This window comes from Coccinella septempunctata, chromosome X, assembly GCF_907165205.1.
Source record: "Coccinella septempunctata chromosome X, icCocSept1.1, whole genome shotgun sequence".
In the NCBI taxonomy this organism is placed as follows: domain Eukaryota; kingdom Metazoa; phylum Arthropoda; class Insecta; order Coleoptera; family Coccinellidae; genus Coccinella; species Coccinella septempunctata.
The window spans coordinates 13558760-13580803 of record NC_058198.1 but is presented as its reverse complement, the minus strand read 5'-3'; the positions used below and the strand labels follow the sequence as shown (position 1 = coordinate 13580803).

Here is a 22044-nt window from a genome sequence, read left to right as displayed (position 1 = left end):
ACAGCTTTACTCTTGATTGATTTGATGGATTCCAAAACTTCAATCTCATCAACAGTACGGAATCTGAATAAGCAAGAAGCAGAACAGTTATCTCGGTCAGCATAAAAAGACAATAGATCGTCATCGGGGGACAAGTCAGGAACAGAGTTAATGAAATGTTCATTAATACGGTCAACATCGGCAAGAGTGTGATGGGCTTTTTCTCTCACCCTGGACGCTCCTTACCTTTGCTCGGGCGCCAGTGGGGCAATCAGTGGAACCCCACGTCTCTCACAGAATCTCCAAAAATTAGAGAGCCCGGGTAGACTTGAATGATCAGTGGAGAAGGGTAGCAGTGAAAACTAGGGTGGTAGCGTCTTCTTTGTCTCTGCTTTCTGACGGTTTTTAATCGTTCAAAAAGAGTACCTACCTCTTCTGACGAAAATCTAGTTCTAACTGATTTAGGGAACTGTCTCTCACTGACAAAAATAACTGGCAACAAAATAAATGTTTAGTCCTTTATTCCTACTGGATTAAATTATATACAGAAATGTACAAGTCTCAACAAATATTGATGTCAACCGGCGTCCTGGTCAGTGTGGGGGCGGCTGATGAAACACGGTCTCTCCAGGAGAATACGGTTGAAATAGACGGTAAATATGGTTAAATTTTGTACGGTCACTCCAGAGGAGTACGATAAAATAAACGGTAATTACGGTCTGTTGAGATCCTGGCAAGTCACTCCTTCTGTCGGCGGAAATCGGTACAGTGGCTGGTCTCAGTCGAATGGCAGTGCACCCTGTCTCTCTCTCCTTGTCTCTCTCTCTCTCTCTCTCTCTATCTCCCTCTGTGGTCCTCAAAATGGCTGCCAGTCAGACAGCAGGTCGGAAGGAACTGTCAACCTGTAACTTGATCGGTCGGAAGTCGGCAATCTATTAACAAAATAAGCACCAAAAATACGGTAGGAACACCAAGTCCTCCTGGGACCCAACGGCGGTCGGATAACGGACGCGGAAGCCGGCACTATACTCAGTCTACGATCACTAGATCAAGTTCAAACGGTTAGTAAGTATTCTCAGCCAGTCCAACAGACTAAAGAAAGCGGAAAATAGCCCTCAGGTATGCACCACGTAAGAAACAATAATACTACAAGTGACTTGCCTTAAAGTTTCAAAGTTCTTGACGTAATTTCCAACTCACGGTAATAACACCTTACGCACTTTCCTCGGCAGCTCGATCTCCACTGACTTCGCTCTTGACCTTCCGCGCAGAGCTCGAAGAAGTACCACTCCTCGGGAAAACTGCCCCACTATCGGTCAATCAGCCGGCTCGGAAAGAAACAGAAACAACTGAAGAGAAGGAAAAACTGAACAAGTTGAAAGACCGCTCTCGACACAGAAAATGTACGGTTGAACGGAAATAATTATAAAATATATGAATTCTGAAAACAAAAGACATATACGGTTTCCGCTACAAATATGGGACTGGTCGGTGGAAAACAATGACATAATATCAATCGGTAAAGACCCCCTATGATAACATAACGGTTTTCTTCGAAAATATTTCGGTTGATGGGTCTTATTATACAAGTATAGGTGAAGAAATTTCGTTTTCGTGGCGGGGCAAAATCTGCCTCGTCACATCCCCCTCCTTCGTCGGCAAGAAAAATAAAACGAAGTTTTATTTTTCTTTCAACCTCCCTAGGTATCGTTGCGGTATCTCTAAATGTCGGTCTCAGCCTTTGAAAGCTGCGGGGTTATTGACCTCGGCGTCATTTCATGACCTGATGAATTCGAACGGTAATTTAAAAACATTCGGTTGGCGCATCCACCATTTCGGTAAGAAGACTTTTAGCCTTCTCGGATTTTCAAATTGGAAAATTATTCGGTCAGGTTCTTAACGGTATATACCTTTCCATCCGAGGGGATTTCAGGTCCTTTATGTGGATGTGTCTGACAACCTTACCACTGCCATCCTTGATGTCATACACCACAGGAGAGACTACGTCTACAACGGTATACGGTCCGGAGTATTTCGGAGCAAATCTGGCGGCAACTCCCTCTACTGCTAAAGACAAGGGATGCTCTCTTCGGTACACTTGGTCTCCAATCCTATGACGCCAGTCCTTACTACGTAGGTTATAGTGACTTTGCTGGACGAAGGCTCGTGTTAATCTAGTTCGGACAAATTTAAAAGTTTCGGTAAATCGGTTACGGTTATTTACATGGTAAGCAACTTGCGGTTCGGTATCCGGTTTGGTGTGATCTTTTCCCTCCTTGTTAGCAATCTCGGTAGAAAATTTGGCGTTCGGTGAACGCATTTCCCTATCAAAGTTCAAGAATGCTCTGGGGTCTCCGGTCGACTCCTGTTTTGGGAATTCACTCCATCTTCCTTGGAAGCCTGGTACACACCTCTTTGGACAGTTGTTCTCATGGGCCTAAATTCCATACTTTTGGAGAATCTGTCATTTTCACAGGGTTCTTCCACCACATAGGAATGATTCCTTGCCGGTTTCTGCTGTGGAACCTTGTATCGGTGACACTTGCTACATTTTCGGACATACTGGGCAATTTCTCGGAACATTCCTGGCCAATAGTAGCTGCGGGCTATGCGAAATTTCGTTTCTGCTATTCCCAAGTGTCCAGCGGTCGGTCGGTCGTGGTTTTCGAGAAGGACTTCTCTTCGGTCATCTTTCGGAACACATAACTTCCAGGGATTTCCCAATTCTGGCTCTGTAAAATCATCGGAATCGCAAAAATGGCGGTATAATTTTCCTGACACAATCCTGTAGTCGGAAAACGCTATAGGATTCGATTTTACCTCTGCCAATTTCGTCCTGTACCATGAGCAACTTACATTGTCCTCGGTCAGGCATATGGTTCCTTCGGTCGGTAACGGTAACGGTAACGGATTCTGATTCTGCTTTTCCTGCGTCATGGGCTTGTCCTTTAGAGACCTGCCATTCAGAAAGCATTCGGCGGTTTGGAGATTGATGGAGAAGTCGTGTGCTCTCAGTACATCCATTCCCAGTACTACACTGATCGGTAAATCTGAAACTAACAACCACGTAGCCTCAATATTTTCGGCTCCAACCTGAACCTGTGCTGTGTACACTTCCTCAATCGGGATAGAACTTCCGTTAGCGACAGTGGTGGTAACGTCCCTAACATAATTCGGATTTATTCTAGCGGCCTTGCAGTGAGCAGCCACTTCACTGCTGATGAAGGACCTGGTTGATCCGGTGTCCAATAGTGCCTGGAACTCCTTGTCTCCTATAAGAACAGTAATTATAGGACGGTTATCAGAAAAGGTTTTCTTCGGAATAACAGGGGATGGAGTTGATTGGAACTGACGGATCCCCGGCTTTGGGGAGTTCCTCGGTAACGGACACTGACAATCTCTGGACATTACACCCTTCTTACCACATCGAGAGCAGAAAAGTATCGGTTTCGATTTACACTGTACTCGTAGATGGCCCTTACCACCACATCTCCAGCACTGGGTTTCGGTTGGCGGTCGGACGGTATTCTTCGGTTCATCTTGTCTCTGACGTGCTGTAGAGTTTTGGACAAGTTTCGGTTTATCGGACGGTTCGGACAGTGTGCTGAGGTGCATTCCGATCGATTGGACGTTCGGTGAGGGATTTCGGAAAGTAAGATGCTGTTCGTTGATGAGACCTTTTTGTATCGGTGGCGAAGTATAGTTAGCAGCTTGCCATTTGACCAATTCGAAAGTTTTTCCTTTTCGGAGCAGTTCATCTATCGTGGAAGTCGGTTGGAAGGCCAGGGCGGTTTGTAATTCTGGCAGTAAACGTCGTCTGATGATATTCACCTGCTCTTCCTCGGTCGGTCGCTTTACGGTCAGTTTCTGAAACAGATTTTGCATTCGAGTTACATACAACAAGAGTCGTTCATCGGTTCCTTGAGTGCGTTTCTTGATCTCCTCTAGTAGAATCTCCTCGTAATCAGGGGGAAGAAAGGCCTCTCGGAGTTGGTCTTTGAAATCTGTCCAGTCGCTGAATGTGCCTCTTCGAGGGATGTACCAATCTCTCGCATCTTTACGTAGCAACTCGTAGATGTACTCAAACAACTGTTCATGGCTCACCTTTCTAGCCTCGGCAAGATACTCAGCCTCTTCCAGGAACGAGGTCACACTGGTCGACCCATCAAATGTCAGGCTCCATTTCCATACAGGAATAGTAGGAACGGAAAAATTGGTAGTTTTCGGCGGTTTCGTCGACGGATCTTCGGTCGTCAGTTCGATTTCCTTGGCCGTTGAGACTTCGCTACCTACTTCTCTCACCCCAGCGGTTACGGTAGGAGATGACGCAAAGGAAACTCTCCTTGTTGATTCGGCAAACTCCCTCGATAATCGCCTGGACTCAGGGGATGTTATCAACGGTCTGTGGTCATCATCGGTTTGGACAGTTGGTAGAGATTGTTCAACGGTAAATGGGAGGTTATCGGCGGGCGGTCGGTTGTATGAGGGTCGACTCTGCAAAAAAGTACGTTCTATTTGTTGACTTATTACCCTACAAACTTCTTGGCGGTCTTGCTGCAGCCTATTATTCTGAGTGGTCGGTCGGGATATGTCACCTTCTTCTCCCAAGTTCAACAAGTCTGCATCTCCAACGGTTGTTGAACACGGAATCAAACCTGGACCAAGTCTAGATGCGAACTCCGGTAATTCCTTGTCAATCAGCAACGGTGTGCCGGCTGACAGGTTCCCTGGAATACCACCTAACCAGTGAGTATTCTCCAGCAATCTCATAGCCATCTTCAGAGAGTGTTCCAGCTCGGTTTTCTTGTGAAGCAGACTGACAGCTTCCGGAGATAGACTTCTCAGTCGGCCTTGAACGTGCAGTAGCCGGCTCCTAATGCGCTGCAACTCATTGTCTCTATTATTAAAATCGAACTCACATATCTCTCCCATCAAGTCGAACAACTTGGCACCACAAACACCAATTTCCTGTGCCTGGTCAATTTCATCTCTTGGAATGCACGGTATGTCGGAGTGGATGGCCCTTCTCAGTTGAGCTCTTTTCTCCTGAACGGTGTGTCCCACGGTGCAGCCTCTGGCCTCTAACTCCCACGTAAGTTCGTCGCTTTTCAGTCGGTTGACATCCATTTTTACGGCACCAGAAACTCAGAAGAAATATTTACAATATGTACTGTATGGGTATATACAAGAAATAAAGAACGGTTACCAATTTGCCAGTGTAGAGTATTTTGGTTCGAAAAGAAAAAAAAAAATTCAGAAACGGTACGGACGGTTACGGTAACAGGAACTACTCACAGAACAGCAGAAGTCCCTGCTCGGGCGCCAGATGTGATGGGCTTTTTCTCTCACCCTGGACGCTCCTTACCTTTGCTCGGGCGCCAGTGGGGCAATCAGTGGAACCCCACGTCTCTCACAGAATCTCCAAAAATTAGAGAGCCCGGGTAGACTTGAATGATCAGTGGAGAAGGGTAGCAGTGAAAACTAGGGTGGTAGCGTCTTCTTTGTCTCTGCTTTCTGACGGTTTTTAATCGTTCAAAAAGAGTACCTACCTCTTCTGACGAAAATCTAGTTCTAACTGATTTAGGGAACTGTCTCTCACTGACAAAAATAACTGGCAACAAAATAAATGTTTAGTCCTTTATTCCTACTGGATTAAATTATATACAGAAATGTACAAGTCTCAACAAATATTGATGTCAACCGGCGTCCTGGTCAGTGTGGGGGCGGCTGATGAAACACGGTCTCTCCAGGAGAATACGGTTGAAATAGACGGTAAATATGGTTAAATTTTGTACGGTCACTCCAGAGGAGTACGATAAAATAAACGGTAATTACGGTCTGTTGAGATCCTGGCAAGTCACTCCTTCTGTCGGCGGAAATCGGTACAGTGGCTGGTCTCAGTCGAATGGCAGTGCACCCTGTCTCTCTCTCCTTGTCTCTCTCTCTCTCTCTCTCTATCTCCCTCTGTGGTCCTCAAAATGGCTGCCAGTCAGACAGCAGGTCGGAAGGAACTGTCAACCTGTAACTTGATCGGTCGGAAGTCGGCAATCTATTAACAAAATAAGCACCAAAAATACGGTAGGAACACCAAGTCCTCCTGGGACCCAACGGCGGTCGGATAACGGACGCGGAAGCCGGCACTATACTCAGTCTACGATCACTAGATCAAGTTCAAACGGTTAGTAAGTATTCTCAGCCAGTCCAACAGACTAAAGAAAGCGGAAAATAGCCCTCAGGTATGCACCACGTAAGAAACAATAATACTACAAGTGACTTGCCTTAAAGTTTCAAAGTTCTTGACGTAATTTCCAACTCACGGTAATAACACCTTACGCACTTTCCTCGGCAGCTCGATCTCCACTGACTTCGCTCTTGACCTTCCGCGCAGAGCTCGAAGAAGTACCACTCCTCGGGAAAACTGCCCCACTATCGGTCAATCAGCCGGCTCGGAAAGAAACAGAAACAACTGAAGAGAAGGAAAAACTGAACAAGTTGAAAGACCGCTCTCGACACAGAAAATGTACGGTTGAACGGAAATAATTATAAAATATATGAATTCTGAAAACAAAAGACATATACGGTTTCCGCTACAAATATGGGACTGGTCGGTGGAAAACAATGACATAATATCAATCGGTAAAGACCCCCTATGATAACATAACGGTTTTCTTCGAAAATATTTCGGTTGATGGGTCTTATTATACAAGTATAGGTGAAGAAATTTCGTTTTCGTGGCGGGGCAAAATCTGCCTCGTCACAAGAGAAGCGCTGAGCACTTTATTTTTTTGCTGAACAATACCCATTTTCTTCAGATGTGTCCAAGTAGTTTTGGGATTTCCGCTGTAATTAATGTACTTGCTATAATAAGCCTTTTTTTCTTTTTTGACAGCCGCAGTGATAATATTTCTCAGCTGTTTGTACATATTCCAGTCGGAAATCTCTCCCGATCTCTTAAATTTAGATAGTAACTGGTTTCTGGTCTTGATCATATCCCGCAAAGTATCGGTTAGCCAAGGTGAATAATTTTTAGAAATTTTTAATGTTTTAAAAAAGATTTTGAAAAATTTTAAAATCTTAAAACTTAAGGTATTTTTAATGTAGATGCCGACTCCTCCCCCGCGACTTCCTCTGTCAGTACGTACAAAATTGAAACCATCTATAGCAAGAAGGTCGTCTGAAATTAGATCAGTCAACCAGGTTTCAGTTAAGCCGAAAATATCGAAATCATTAGATATAAGGAGATCTTTAACATCATCAAAATGAGGAAACAGAGAGCGTACATTTGAATGAGCGATACTCAGCAGAGCCCTTCCTTCGTGATTCATAACTTACACAAATAAAAGCATCTCCTACGAGAAAAAAAAAAGGAATCACCGGATAATGAAAACAGGAATTGAAACTCCTAGGTTATTAATCAGAAATGCAAGAATTCTAACATTACATATATCAATTACGTTTCAGGCGAAAGAGCGAATCTAATTATGAGCAGAAATATGATTATGTATATAGATTTAGCAACAAAAGAAAAGTCTGAATAAAATTGAACAAGAACCTTATAGTAAGACGAAATAGAACAGCAGATTCACTACAAAAAAAAAATGCAAAAATCCAATAATTCAAGAGCAGCTCCGCACCACGGAAAATTTATCATCGAATTAAATCCTAATTATTTCAATTGTTTTAGATCATTTTCAGACATAATCTTTCTCACTTTATTCTTATATGAGAGGAAAATGTTACCTCTAGAAGTCCAGCAAGGGGAAGTATTAAATTTAGCACGCACTTTCCTGAACAAAATAAGCTTACTTGGAACAAGTCTCTCACCAACCACAACACCAGAACCCTTGAGATTTCGTTTATGTTTGTAAACAATGTCAAGTTTCCATCGATGGATGAATTGAATTGTGACAGGAAGGGATTTCCCTGGTTGACTATTTTTTTTACCAGCGCGATAACAAACATGCAGGTCGTCTGCTGATATCTGATCGGAGGTGGCGCGAAAATATCATCAGTAAAATCCGAGAGACTAATTTTACTTAAAAAAAAAAAATATATATATATATATATATATATATACACATATTTGTATTTACACGAGATCCGTTATACATGAAGGCCTACCCGAGATCCAGCAGAAAAAACACAGATATCTCAAAAAAAATCATTGCACCATCATCGAAAAAATAAATTAACATTGGGGGAACGACGAGGGGTAGGCTTAATTTTGTTTTTATATATATATGAAGTTTGTTGTACAGAACCGGATCCGATGATATGTTCCCAATAAGTCGAGAACCGAGGTTGTATATATTTACATTTTGCGTTAAGGCCGGGATCCAGCGGCGTTGCACGATCTGTATGGATTCCTGGTAACAAGGATTCGAAATTTGCTGACGAAGATTTGTTATGTGATAACGGTATTAGCAGCTGTGATTTGCCGTACCAGATAAAACTCAATGTCAATATTGAATCATTATGTTATTTTTCAATGAATAATAAACGTCTGAGTTGAATTCAAAAATGACAAACACCATAGGCTCCTAAATGTGGCTTATTCAATGCTTTTCGTATTTAAATTCAAATTCATCTGGCATAAAGATATTCATTTTTTTTTTTTGATGAATTGAAATGTTAACAACCTCATTTTTAAAAGGGAATCTATGAATATTATGTGAGCATATCATGTTCAAACGACTGCATCAATTTGGATAATCCTTTTTTGTTGTTCGTTATTGTCAGGACGAGGTTTATCTAAAGGGATATTTCAGAAAAAGTCCGCTTTCCTTTTTTCTTGAACACATCGAGCAATCATAGAGTAAATTAATAATAATAGTGTCTTCATTGAGGAAAAATGCACCAGGGATGACGTCTAGCATGAGCTACTCCACTCAACCCCTGACATGAGGATTTTGACAATTGCCAGAACTAATTCTCGAACACATATTTGTCAACGTTTCACGGAATTGAGTGATAAGGAAAAAAAATTCCGTGAAGAAGAAATCGAGGATGGGTTGTCAAACCTTTTTCATTCACCACTCGTGTGAAGCAGGGAAGGGAAGCTAGTATTCAATAAAAGCTGTCCAAGTGTGTATTCAAATACAGAATGAAAGTCGAAGATGAACCTCCTCATATTCGATCTTTTCAAATCTGTACATGATCGTTCGAAGTCGAAATCAGTCAATCTGCAATCTTTCATTCGAAAAACGATGCGACATTTTGGATTCATATGGTTCTAATCTCGAATCTCGGTTCTAATTATTGTCCAACTTGAAGTACCTACTATGTAGGGTGTAGACTAGAGATTTCACGATTTCAGCTTGACTTTTTCAAAAATTATTGTTCATATAAAACGAATTGCTATTTAATTGTTCATTTCCAAAGGGAAAATGATCAGAAAGATTCAAATTATTCTGTTTCTATATTTGTTAGAATTCCTGAAGTCGGAAAAAAAAATATTTAAACCCTGATTGAAACTTTTTTATCAAAATATTTGCAGATTGGTTTCCAAGTTAAGTATTGGTTTTTGAGATAATTTGCGTTTATTAGGTATCTACAGAATAATAAGGAATAAGTAATTAACAAAAATTCATTCACAAAACTTTTTATTGCCAATAGATTCACAGTATTACAAATTAAACCTGAAATTAATTGAAAAAAATAACAAACATAAATAAAATACAAAATCTAACTTTCTGATGGAAAAACTTGACAGAAGGCAAATGAAATACATATTCATCTTGCAGAAATGGAATTTTTTTACAATATTCGATTCAACTCAACTTGAATGATCAAATATCAAAAATGCCAGAAAAAAATTAATATTGCTACTTTGTTTACAGCAATCACGTCCAAATTCGAAAGTAGTACAAAGAAAAAACATGCTCAAAGTGAAATTATTAAAAATTCAACAAAATTTGAAATTATATTCACAACAAATCAATGAGTGAGAGTTTTCAAAACAAATCGAAATGAATTTTCGAAACATATTCTCATTAATTCCAGAATTATATAATTAAAACTGAATGTATAGTCCATTCAAGTACGACTTACATCTCGGGTGGCTATGGAAGGTGATACCCCAAGTTAAGCTGCGTCTGGACTATGTCCATAGTCTGGACTTTCAAAGCCTACTCGGATGTCATTCTTGAATGGACATACGAAATGGAATTCAGAATTAAATTGGGTTTCAAACATGGTAGGTACAGTAGGAAGATGAAGGTAGTCATAGGAAGAGAAAGCGATAGAAAAGAAAAGATGTAAAAAAACTTCGATAGTTACCTGTTTCAAGTCAACCTATAAGTATTATACACGAAAGTCTTAATCTGAACCCAATTCTTACTTTCAAATTTATCCAAATTTTTTTCCCTGAATTCTAAGCACTCTCCCTTTCTTGGTGGAATTTTGTTCTTTATGTGTTTTTTGAAGTACTGAAGCATTATATCCTTTTGAGTTTTATTCCATGCTCCTCGAACAGATTTTCTTTCATCATTTTTGGATTCTCTTACCACAATATTACTATGGAATATGACTTTCGATTCATTTGAATTTTCTGGAATCTCTTCTCTAGAATCTGTTAAAAAAAGTTAACAATTGACCTAATTATCAATAATACTGAAAGAAATTTCTTATTTTTACCATGAGAAGGCTCTGGTGAAGATTCATGACGATTTGTTGGAACCTTTTCGTCTTCCCTCCAATTTACTAATTCAAAATCTATTTCATCTATTGTCTTTCCCTGCTCTTCCGTACTTATACCCTTTTCCATGGTCATCAAAAGTAATTTAGCCACTTTCGATGTTTGAAATAATTCTTGGGGTAACCTAAAATCAAATTTACTTATATCAAACGAAAAAAAATACCTTTTCAAACTAACCTATAAAATTCTTCATGTGTTTTTTTAGTATGACCCATAAATTTCGCAATTTGTTCCATTTCGACTTCACTCAAATTCAAAATTTGCAGAACTGTAGCAATTTGTTTCCTGAGTCGGGAAGATGTGAGAGTCTCTGGATTTTCGGCACCGCATGATTGAGCATACTTCCTTAAGGTACTCGGTCCATCGATCCATTTTGATTGACTTCCGGCCAATGCGAATAAATAGGGATTTTCCTTTGGTACTATGGTTGTTTCTTTTCGGACTTGTAGTAAAATGTCGATATAATATTGAATTTTCTTTGGGAAAAGTAGCGGAACAGCACGGCTTCCTTTTCCAATAGTTACTATTCTTTTGAAGAATTTTGTCATTTCTTTTTCAGACTCTGTTAAAATATCCAAACAGTCATTATATTCAAAATCTTTATTATATGTATCAACTTTGGTGTATTGAACATCCCCCACTCTCTTGCGATTAATAGAAATAGTGAGTACCAATACTGCTTCCGATAGACGTTTGAAAGCTGCCAGATTACTTTTATCAGATTGTAGGTCATTTTTAGCTTGTTCGGCAATTTCGTAGCAATACTTATTGAATAAAATGAGATCTTTGGTGAGAGGGAGTCTCTGCATATTTGTTGAGTGTTTTTCAGTTAAATCTTTAAGGGCTAAGCTACCCATTTCAAATTTCCAATTGGATTCCACTAAACTTTTGAAATTTCTTATATCTTTCAATGTTTTATCCTGGTCATGAGTTTTAATCAATGGACTTTTCATAAGAACCATGGATTCGGCTGTCGAACAAACTTGTACTAATATTGTTCTGAAATGTAAGGCGAGTGAAGGTGCTTTAAAATTTTTAGTAGTCTCATTATATCCAGCTATTGTTCTCGCAGCTGAAACTAATTTATGGAAATGTTCAGGTTTCAGAGCTTCTAAAATGGAATTGAGTTCGAAAACATCTTTCAATTGAATCAAAAGTCGTCCTAATTCTCGTAATTTATTACTCACTAGATGTTTTATATGAGGTCTTTTATGCTGATTCAAATAATTCTCAGCATATTGACAAGCAATAGGATCTTTCATGCCTTCTAAAGCAATTCTATCGGCATGCATACTGCCAAAAACTTCTTTTTTCAAACGTAATCTATCCAAATATTTCTTCTTCGATTCATCAAATGCAAGCATCATTAATCCTTCATTGCAATATCTTACTCCATTATTAATTCTCTCGCCCCGCATCCCACAAATTTTAATATGTCTTCTTAAAGATATCTTTTTATATAATCCTTTACAGAATTTACAGGGAAAAAATTTAGATTGCCGGCTGTCATCGTTGAGGGTCTCTGTACAGCCCTTATAGTATTTTCCTTCAAAAGACTGAAGTTTCCATCTTTTCTCAAGGAACTAATCAATTTTTTTCTATTCGGATGATTTTTGGGAAATTTCAAAATTTGTTTTACACTTTCCTCTTCGGAGTGGTTCCGAAAAATATGTCTAGAAAAATTTGTCACATCGTTATTACAGATTATACATCGATCCCTTTTATCCCATACACGACTTTTTCTTCTACTCATTTCAATTGAATATTCACCATTCTGTAATATCAATTTTCAAAAATCCACTAAATACGAGAAGTACAATATACAACATAATATGACTTATTGTCACTGACTACGTAACTCACCAATATCGAAACTGGGGTTCTCTTTTTTTCACGACTCGGGCCACAAAATTCCTCATTTGAATATTTTTCGATATCTCCTATGTCTCCTTCGCTTTCAGTTTGTACACGGCTCTGTTCCATATTATCCTCAATATTCAAATTTTCATTGTCTGAACTAGATTCTGATGATTTCCTAGATGATTTCGTAAATGACTGAAGTGATTTTCTTGTATCTGAAGAATAAATTGATGATGATTTTGAAGAAGTTAAGGAAGATGATTCCAAAGGAGACTGAAAAAAATTTTCTTGGAAAAAATTAAAGTAGGGATATTGAATTATCTACCATAACAGCGTCACATTCTTTTTCTTGTGGTTCTTCTTTTCTTTCCGTGGACATCTCGGTGGAAACCTATAATATTATGTGAAATTTCATTATTTTACATTCAATAATAACTCACCTCATTTTTTTTCCCAACGTTCTTGGCATTTCTCCACAATCTGAAATTATACCAGGGATCTTCGGTGTCATCCTTGAAATCATATTTTTTTGTCACTGAAAATAATGAAAGTTAGAAAAACTCTTGAGAAGGATTTTATTACGTAATTGAGATACCTGTTGATTCATCAGTCTCAAATTTTGGTGCTCCAGCTAATTCCATAATTTTCTGACATCGAGTTAATCTGAAGAATTTTCGATTTTTGGAGGACATTGTTAAAACGTAGAAATTCTCCTATTTCTTCTTCTTACACCTATGCTCAATCTGAAAAATAGCTTAAATATTACAGTTTAAATGAAAGGCAAGTGTGAATTATTTTTCCATATTTCAACAGGTGAAATAAAACAGAAATTGCTCAGAATATAGAGAATGCAGAGATATAGATAGACAAACTGTGTGTACTGTGTGTTTTTGTGTATGTGAAAGAGAAAGAGGGAGAGACAGAGAGAGAAAGAAATTAATACAAGACATAGTGCAATTAGAAAAATCATATTCAATAGGGTGGAAAACAACATATGAGTATAACTAATTCTGAGTTCAATCTAAAAAAGCACTTTTCACTTTTCTATCCACAACATCAGATTCGTTATTCACTCGATGATTACAGCGATCAATTTCATATTCATTGGGGTACAAGAAATGTCCATCTCTTCAATCCAAATTTGGCTGAGTAGAATCTCTTCGGTAAGACTTATTCGAGTTGGTTTTAGAGCAAAATCGATCGTTTTGACCTGATGTTTCAATTTTTTGTGTCATGTCTACCAATTTTTATCGAAATCTGAAATAAAATATGCACCAGCTCTTTTGATTCTGTGGAAGTATATTATATGAAATAATAGAGTAAATGACTATCAGCCTTATTTTATTCAACAAAAAGCGGCTGTTTGTTTAGAACATTTTTTCAATATAAATAATGATGAAATACCATAAATTACTTAAAATTTTTTTATTTCTCAACATATTTTCCAAAACCATCAACAGCTAAAGAAGAGGTTTCGATAAAAACTTTTATTAAGTCTGGGTGAATCGCAGTCGCAATGCACCTGGGGTTACCTACATTCCATCAATCAGATGGAACAATGGATAGCAGAATTGAAATGAATCTAAATACTGCTACCGAAAAAGATGCAAATAATGTCAAATACTTAATTCGTTCTAGGTATTGAAGATGAGGTGCATTCAAGAGCGAAAAACTGATCCCTTAATTTTTCTAAAAGTTCATTTAAATAAAATGCGGCTATATGTAAATAGGATTGAAATTCGGTGTTTTTTTATAGGTACAATATTTGATTGTAGAATTTCAATTCAATTCTGAATTTTTTATGAAAAGAGGTTTTTAAGGGTATCGAATGATGTGGAAATTGAAAACCAATATTCGGAAAAACTGATATTTCGTAGCCTACTACTACTATACATTAAGTATAAAAATAGAAATGAAAACAAACTCACCTTCCTCAGTTTCTTCAATGTGTCTTCCGACACCACAGACCAGTTCTCACAAACACAAACGATCGACGAATATCTGTAAGTTGAGATCGCTGATCGCATGAGAGTTCCATACATATAACCCAATATTGCTATATCGGCAATATCAATAAAAACAAAGATTTTGATTCTGTCCATCCAGCTCTCTGGTTTTCTTAAGTGGAATTAAGTTTAAACTCGAATCTACTGATGAAATTAATTCCGATAAAAACATTCATTACAGTGTTTCGAACTGTTTGTGAAAAATGGTCACTGATTGAAGGCCTTCACATTACCAAGAATAATCCGAGAATGAAACAAGAAAACACAGAAGGTCTAAAGCTTATCCAAATACCTCTTATTATCGAAATATATAATATGAGAAAACACTATTCATTTCCATGCAGTTTTTTCAGAAATAACGTTGTCCTTGTTTCATCACAGTACAAGTTCTCATCACCCTATTGACCTAACCAACCATCTTCCCTAGTCCTATATGTCAAAATGGTAAGGCCACCCTTATGAGATATCTCTGGACACTCCCGATGAAACTCAGAACGTCGTCACCGTTTTTGCTTAACGAAGTCTTGCATTTGGCTTAGCCACCGTTGATATTCAACTTTCAAATTCGGGTTGGTTTTTTCGGCTACAACTTCGTCTTTGTTGCATATCAGTGATGTAATCTAGCTTCTTATTTGTTTGAGAAGTTGAACATACCTGCTTGCAGTCTGTTTTTTAAATAGGACTTTTTGCGAACCCATTTTTATAAAATTCATTGTAGAAAATATTTGATTCATTATTTTTTATCTTTTATTTCGATTGACAATCAATCTTTTTAAAATTCTGCATTTTTAGTGTTTACTACAATAACATTATCGAAGTGTCTGGAAATGAATTAGCAGTTTTTAAAGAAAAACATTGCTTTTTTTCTCAAAAACTTTCACGATCCAAAACCAATTCGAGAAAAACATCTCTTCATTGTTCGCTAGTTACAGATACGACTAATGAACAATTCACCGACCTGCAAATTGATATTTCCCGCGAAATCAAATCTTTCAGTTTCATCTACATATGCAAGTTTTCCTTCTGAAGAGTACATTCCAAATATACACGATACTTTCATTCTCCAAGTTTATTATTGATTTAATATTTACAGATATTTATATGACCGAGCTATCTCCTCTTATTTTTCACATTCATGATGTAAAAGAATATTAGAATGACTTGCATTTTGAACTTAAAAAATATCATCAATATGAACCTACATTTCGCCTTTTACAGAGTAACCTGACCACACTTTTCCGGTGAAGTGAAATGTCCATTTCAATATTCGCTCTAGCCTGATGAGCGATCGAAGGTAGTAGTACGTTACTATGTACTACCTATGTAGCGAGCTCCTGGCAAAGTTAGTTAATAAAGTTACAAGAGAAAAGCGCTGAGATTGAAATTGATAATATATCGGACTGGAGGATTGTTGTATTGTATTTCACATAATTTGTGAAAAAATTCGTTCAATTACCATAATGGCACTCACTCGTGATCAAACAGACGAGTTGAAATCCATAGTAAAATTCACAATAAAACGGTTTTCGTTGGAACCAGAGTTCATACAAACGAATGTCGTTGATCTATCAGATGGAATTTCGCAGGAAGTAAACAAGAAGTTACTTGAATTCAAACGTAAACTATATCTGATGTAGTATATCATATGGAAAGGAACAATGAATCTGATATGAATGAGCACGAGCATAAATAATGAATTACTCATTAAAAATGGGAAAATTCTGCGAAAAATCCTTCCACATGAACAGGAGCAAGGAAGCAGCTATGTTTGTGTAGGTATTCAATTTGCAAAAAAGAGCAAACGAAACAATAAGCAATATAAGCAATCGTAAATAACGATGACCTATTTAAAAAAAAATGGTTTACCATCATTCACAATCTAGTGATTTTCATACATTTCCGAGAGTTGGTTTTCAATAAGAACGTTCAAACTAGTTAGGTACTCATTTATTTCTTATACACAGACTACAATCATTTAATGTATCATTACTATCGAAAGAGTGGAATATTCACCACCCAAGAATTACAGAACTCCATACCAGATCGTATTGCCAAATAATATAGTTGTGTCAATTCATAATTGACACATGAAATGCCAAGTATCAACAAAATAACAATTACATACAGAACTAACTTGAGATTTGTTTTTTTATAATTTTGAAATCAAGGAAAAAAAACTATTTACTACATTTCCCAGTTTCTCTTGTGTAGCCTCTTGTGTGGCACCTAGAACTTCTTCTTCTTCTTCTAGGAACCTTCGTACAGAAGCAGTTTACGAGGTATTCAACTTCAATAGTACTTCCTGAAGTACTGGGAATGATTCTAACCGAAGACAAATCCCAACCTTGTGGGACGAGTTTTCTGAATTGCTGTTTTAAATAAACCATTGCTGGACATCCAGTTTCATAGGTTCCTGTATTTTCAGTAAATACACCAATCCACCTATGGGGATTTCTTCCTAATCTTACTTCTGGCCTTACGCCAATGAATGTGTATCCTGGAGGTGTCGAATCCTTTATGATGTCGGCTGCCTTCTGTTCATCCTGAGGTGTGACATTTTCTGTGCAAGGTAGAATGTTCAACATATTGACTGAAGGTGCAACAAGGAATATACCAAAGATATAAGGAAAGATCATCTGCAACAATTAAAGAAAATAATTTTTGGCAAAAATAATTAAAGTTTCTGTTGGAATATAGATGAATAGCTCTGAGTTTTCAATCTCTTCATTCCTTTTAATTTAACAGCACACTAAATGGAAGAAATAATTTCAACTTACATTGTCTCTTGGATAAGGCACTATATATTGAAATATGTAATTACTTTTTCTGAGAGAGCAAAGGGTAAGAACTGCAAGAACATTCCCGATTCATGCGTATTTATTTACTCTGAAATTATCCCCACTTTCATACAATACCTTGTTTAAAAAATAATTCAAGCTACAATGGGCTCAAATTACTTAGTTATCTTTTATTTTCTTCGATTTGTTTGAATCATAATAAAATGATGTCTCATCACGAGTTGTATATATACATACATATTAAAGAACGTACTTCAACTGTCGGTTATTTTTCATCAGATGAATAATATAATTATCTCCTGCAAAAAATCAGGAACGTTGTGAAATAGTTTGCAATTTGAAATGATGTTTGATTTTAGACGTTTGATGAATTGAGAAATCGGTTCAGAAGGCATACTGAAGGGAAATACACCGAAGTCACATTTTACACGAATTCATGGAGAATTCTGATAGATACCTCGACATAACAGCTTTGAAAATCACTCAAAAACATTGAATAAAATCCTTCTGTGAATTATAAAATAGCAATTTCATTGTTATTACTATTAACCTCAGAGAATTTTGATATGTCTTGATTTTACGATTCGTTCATAAGAGCAGAAAAAATAAGATTTCTTCGTGATTTTTCCTTTTTTGTGAGCCTCGAACACACAATGTGAATGGCATCCTAGAACGGATATGAAAAGAAATTAACAATTTTTTTGGGTTACGAACAATAGGTCGGTTGAATTAACTTTATTTTCTTTGTCAATTTCTTGGATAATGATGATGGTTTAGAAAATAAATGCATACTTTTGCATACTTTTCATCAACATGTTGGAACTTCAACTTCCGGCAAATTATCGAGATAAATCATTTCACAAAATAAGAACGTACCTACCTTCTCAATTGATCCAAAACTGAGAATTCGGAATTCTGCAAAATATAGAAGAACATGCGAGAATCAATTCGAATAAAAGTTCCCTCTCTCGAATTGAGCATTATCGAAGATATATTGGTTTGTTATAAACGTAGAGTCAAATAGCCAATCAGATGAACTATTTATTAAAAAAATGCTTTACCATAATTTGAAATCTAGTGATTTTCATTCATTTCCGATAGTGGGTTTTTAATGAAAAACGTTCAGACTAATTACTCATTTATTTCTTATCCACAGACTACAATCATTTCAAATATCATTACAATCAAAAAAATTCAATATTCACCACACAAAAATTACAGAACTTCATACCAGATCATATAGCCCAATAAAATAGTTGTGTCATTTCCTTGATAATTATCATATATTTTATTGTATATCTATTATTTTTGCATATAAGCAACATAATAACAATGAGACTATTGTCGAAAAACATACAGAACTAACTTCAGATTTTGTGTTATAATTTTGAACTCAAATGAAAAATAATTATTCACTAAATTTCCCAGTTTCTCCTGTGTAGCTTCTTGTGTGGTACCTAGAACTTCTTTTTCTTCTAGGAACTTTCGTACAGAAGCAGTTTACGAGGTATTCAACTTCAATAGTACTTCCTGAAGTACTGGGAATGATTCTAACCGAAGACAAATCCGAACCTTGTGGGACGAGTTTTCTGAATTGCTGTTTTAAATAAACCATTGCTGGACATCCAGTTTCATAGGCTCCTGTATTTTCAGTAAATACACCAATCCACCTATGAGGATTTCTTCCTAACCTTACTTCTGGTCTTACGCCAATAAATGTGTATCCTGGAGGTGTCGAATTCTTTATGATATCGGCTGCCTTTCGTTCATCCTGAGGTGTGACGTTTTCCGTACAGGGAAAAAGATTCATCATCTTCACTAACGATGAAAAAAATCAGGCAATGATATTTGAAATGATTATCTGCAACAATGGAAGAAAATTCGTAAAATAAATAAACTTTTCAATTGGAAATAAGATGATTAGCTCTTCTGAGTTCAAGCCTTCTATTATTAGTAACTTGAATTTCACAGTACACTAATTCACATTAGTTGTAATAAGAAAATTAATTTTAACTTACACTTTGTCGTGGATAAGGCAGTATAAACAAGGGCTTCTTCTGCGATAGCAGAAGTGTAGGAACTGCAGTTACATTCCCGCATCATGCAATTTATTCAATTTGGAATTAACCCCACTTGTCACACAACTACATTTTTTATAAATAATTGAAGCTAAAATGGACTCTAATGACTTAGATATCTTCTATTTTCTTCGAATTGCGTGGTTTATCATGATATTATTCATGTCTCATAACGAATTGTATACATATTGAATTACCTACTTCAGCTGTCGATTATATTCATCAGATGAATCATACTATTATCATCTGAAAAATCGGAAATGTTACGGTGAAGTAAATTATTGGAATTTGAATTGATGTTGCTCAACAAAAATCCATCGAAGTCACATTCCCAACGAATTCATAACTACCCTGAAAATAAGTCACTAGTCACTCAAATTCACTGACGAACATCCTCCTGTAAATTATACAACAGTAATTTCATCGTTATTTCTACTATGAGCCCAGAGAGTAATATTCATATGTCTTAACGTCACCATTTGAAAAAATAGAAATTTCATTAGGATGAAAAAAACTGGAGTTCTTCGTTGTTCATACTTCTTTGATCTTCAAAGTCACAAACACACAATGTGAAGAAAAATAATCAATTTTTTGGGTTACCAAAAAGAAAGATTTTTTATTTGTCAATATCTTGGATATGTAAGAAGTTTGACATCAAACAGGCTATCGAGATAATCAATTCGAATACATATTCAATTAATTCAGAGTTTTCCTAATCAGTCACCGGTTCATGTTCCTAATTTGAAAATAAATAAATAAACTAATATGAAAAATCGCCTGAGGCACAAGTCATGATGAAGGAAATGGAAAAACATTTTTTAAAATGATATGTGACGATTATTCGCTCTAACTCTCTTCTTTGAATGAAATCGTTATCTCATTGTCTCCGTGTAGCACTCTGGTTCCGAACTGACTTTGCTCCGTTCTGATTTATTCAATAATAAGTATATCGTTATCTATTTCAAGAGGAGAAAGAATTGCCATTCATTCCAGCGAAAAATGGATTTCCATCCACACTAAAAAATATAGGTTAGCTTTCATTTAGTGCTCTCAATTATGATTTCATCATAATTAATACAAATTGAGTACAGAGAATTGATCAAAAAGACATAGGTACGCTTTTTTCCAGGTGAATTCGGATCACAATCTCTATAGCATATTATCTATATCCTCACAACATCTATCGAGATATCGAATTTTGAGATCAACATTATGATAAATTATGTCAGAAAAGTTTCGATCACTCTTTCCAAAAAAAAAAAAATATATATATATATATATATATTAGATATTTTGCGAATTTATATAACAGGTAGATCGGTTAAGTACTATTAAAATTAGTTTGTTAGTTTCCAAAAACGTCAGACGTGGAATGAGCTCTGAAAAGGGGCAAATATGCTCTGGAACTTTGATATTACAAACCAGATTGAATATGGAATGACATTACCTATTTGATTATCCACCAAGTATTCATAATATGTCTATCATCAAGAATTTCACTTCCACAAATGGATTACAGACGTTTATCGAAGCAATTTCCTTTTAATATTTTACGTTCTTATCAACATTGACAGATTATTCCTACTTGCTCAGAATGTTTTCACGAATATATTTAACAGTAGCTGCAATGAAAATATTGAAAATTCAGTATCTACTATTCCTGCTATGACATGCTGAAAATTCAAAAGCATAAAATACATTATTTTTGAGAAGTTATCATGTTTATCAGACAAAAATACTTCCTGAATGAATTGTTGATTATGAATTCTATTTGACGTAATTAAATGATATTTCACGTTCATTGAATTCAAACCAAATTCAATCAACTAGAGATTCTTTAAAAATGTTTACATTTGTATTTCGTGAAGACGATAAGAATATTTATAAATAATCGAAGCTCACTGCACGGAGCGCGTTGTTTGGACGTTGCCAGATTGATGGTATTGATTCCTTGAGAATTCGACTCGACATACAGATAGCGATGTTGGAGACGCCTATCAGTGGACCGAGGAACTAAAACTATATAAAAAGTAGATAAATGGCGACCGAGCGAGTTCCGACCGAAATTTCGGAAAATGAGTGAAATATTCTAATTTCACACTCAGCTAGCCATATACACGCGAAAAAAGTAGAGATCCGAAAATGGATCTCACACTGCCAAACGGATCTCAGTCTACTTATAAAACTTCATAAACGGATCTCTTTCTGGTCGGAGTATATATATATATTTACATCTCCGAACATTATGGCTTCAGACCATAGACCAACCATTATGGCGTCACCTAGAAAGAGACGACCTATGTCGGTTTTGATTCGTGTATATTCAACCAAAACGACCAATCATACTCCCTGTCTACGAAGAATAGCGTACGATGAAAAATGAATATACGAATTTTCAACATCTGGCGTATGTTATGGCTTCAGTATAAGTTCATAACATTGTGGCGTCAAATATACGCTTTTTGTACAAGAAGATAACATTACGGACTCATGTAAATGGCGTTCAATTCCCTCACAGCGTTGCCAGAGAGATTGCTATTCCGACAATTATGAGGTAGATTTTACAGCTTCGTTTCCAGTTCGAATTGAATATTCACGTGTCTAGTTGAGTTCGTTATCCATCTGGT

The 22044-nt window shown here is 36.7% G+C and overlaps 3 protein-coding genes and 1 long non-coding RNA gene across 6 annotated transcripts; all 4 read right to left on the bottom strand.

Moving 5' to 3' along the window:
- Window positions 1-2571: 2571 nt before the first annotated feature.
- Window positions 2572-4803, bottom strand: LOC123321864. Of its 2 annotated transcripts, none has more exons than XM_044909648.1 (2): window positions 2836-4803; window positions 2572-2711 (listed from the first exon to the last, which is right to left on the bottom strand). In XM_044909648.1, the coding sequence occupies exons 1-2, from the start codon at window positions 4753-4755 to the stop codon at window positions 2607-2609; spliced, it is 2025 nt and encodes a 674-aa protein (XP_044765583.1). In that variant the 5' UTR covers window positions 4756-4803; the 3' UTR covers window positions 2572-2606. The 2 variants fall into 2 exon arrangements, with proteins under 2 accessions (XP_044765583.1, XP_044765584.1); XM_044909649.1 differs by having other exon boundaries at window positions 2704-2764.
- A 4874-nt stretch (window positions 4804-9677) lies between these two features.
- LOC123321865 lies at window positions 9678-11566 on the bottom strand. The gene is made up of 3 exons (XM_044909650.1): window positions 10853-11566; window positions 10615-10799; window positions 9678-10549 (listed from the first exon to the last, which is right to left on the bottom strand). The coding sequence occupies exons 1-3, from the start codon at window positions 11530-11532 to the stop codon at window positions 10263-10265; spliced, it is 1152 nt and encodes a 383-aa protein (XP_044765585.1). The 5' UTR covers window positions 11533-11566; the 3' UTR covers window positions 9678-10262.
- A 157-nt stretch (window positions 11567-11723) lies between these two features.
- Window positions 11724-13381, bottom strand: LOC123321867. Its single transcript, XM_044909652.1, has 5 exons — window positions 13131-13381; window positions 12976-13070; window positions 12861-12926; window positions 12539-12808; window positions 11724-12449 (listed from the first exon to the last, which is right to left on the bottom strand). Exons 1-5 carry the CDS (start codon window positions 13225-13227, stop codon window positions 12117-12119), a joined length of 861 nt encoding a protein of 286 aa, XP_044765587.1. The 5' UTR covers window positions 13228-13381; the 3' UTR covers window positions 11724-12116.
- Window positions 13382-18464: 5083 nt separating this feature from the next.
- Window positions 18465-21336, bottom strand: LOC123321880. Of its 2 annotated transcripts, XR_006538963.1 has the most exons (3): window positions 20865-20941; window positions 19358-19768; window positions 18465-19200 (listed from the first exon to the last, which is right to left on the bottom strand). It is a non-coding gene; the product is annotated as an uncharacterized LOC123321880 (long non-coding RNA). The 2 variants fall into 2 exon arrangements; XR_006538962.1 differs by having other exon boundaries at window positions 19358-21336.
- Between the last annotated feature and the right edge of the window lie 708 nt (window positions 21337-22044).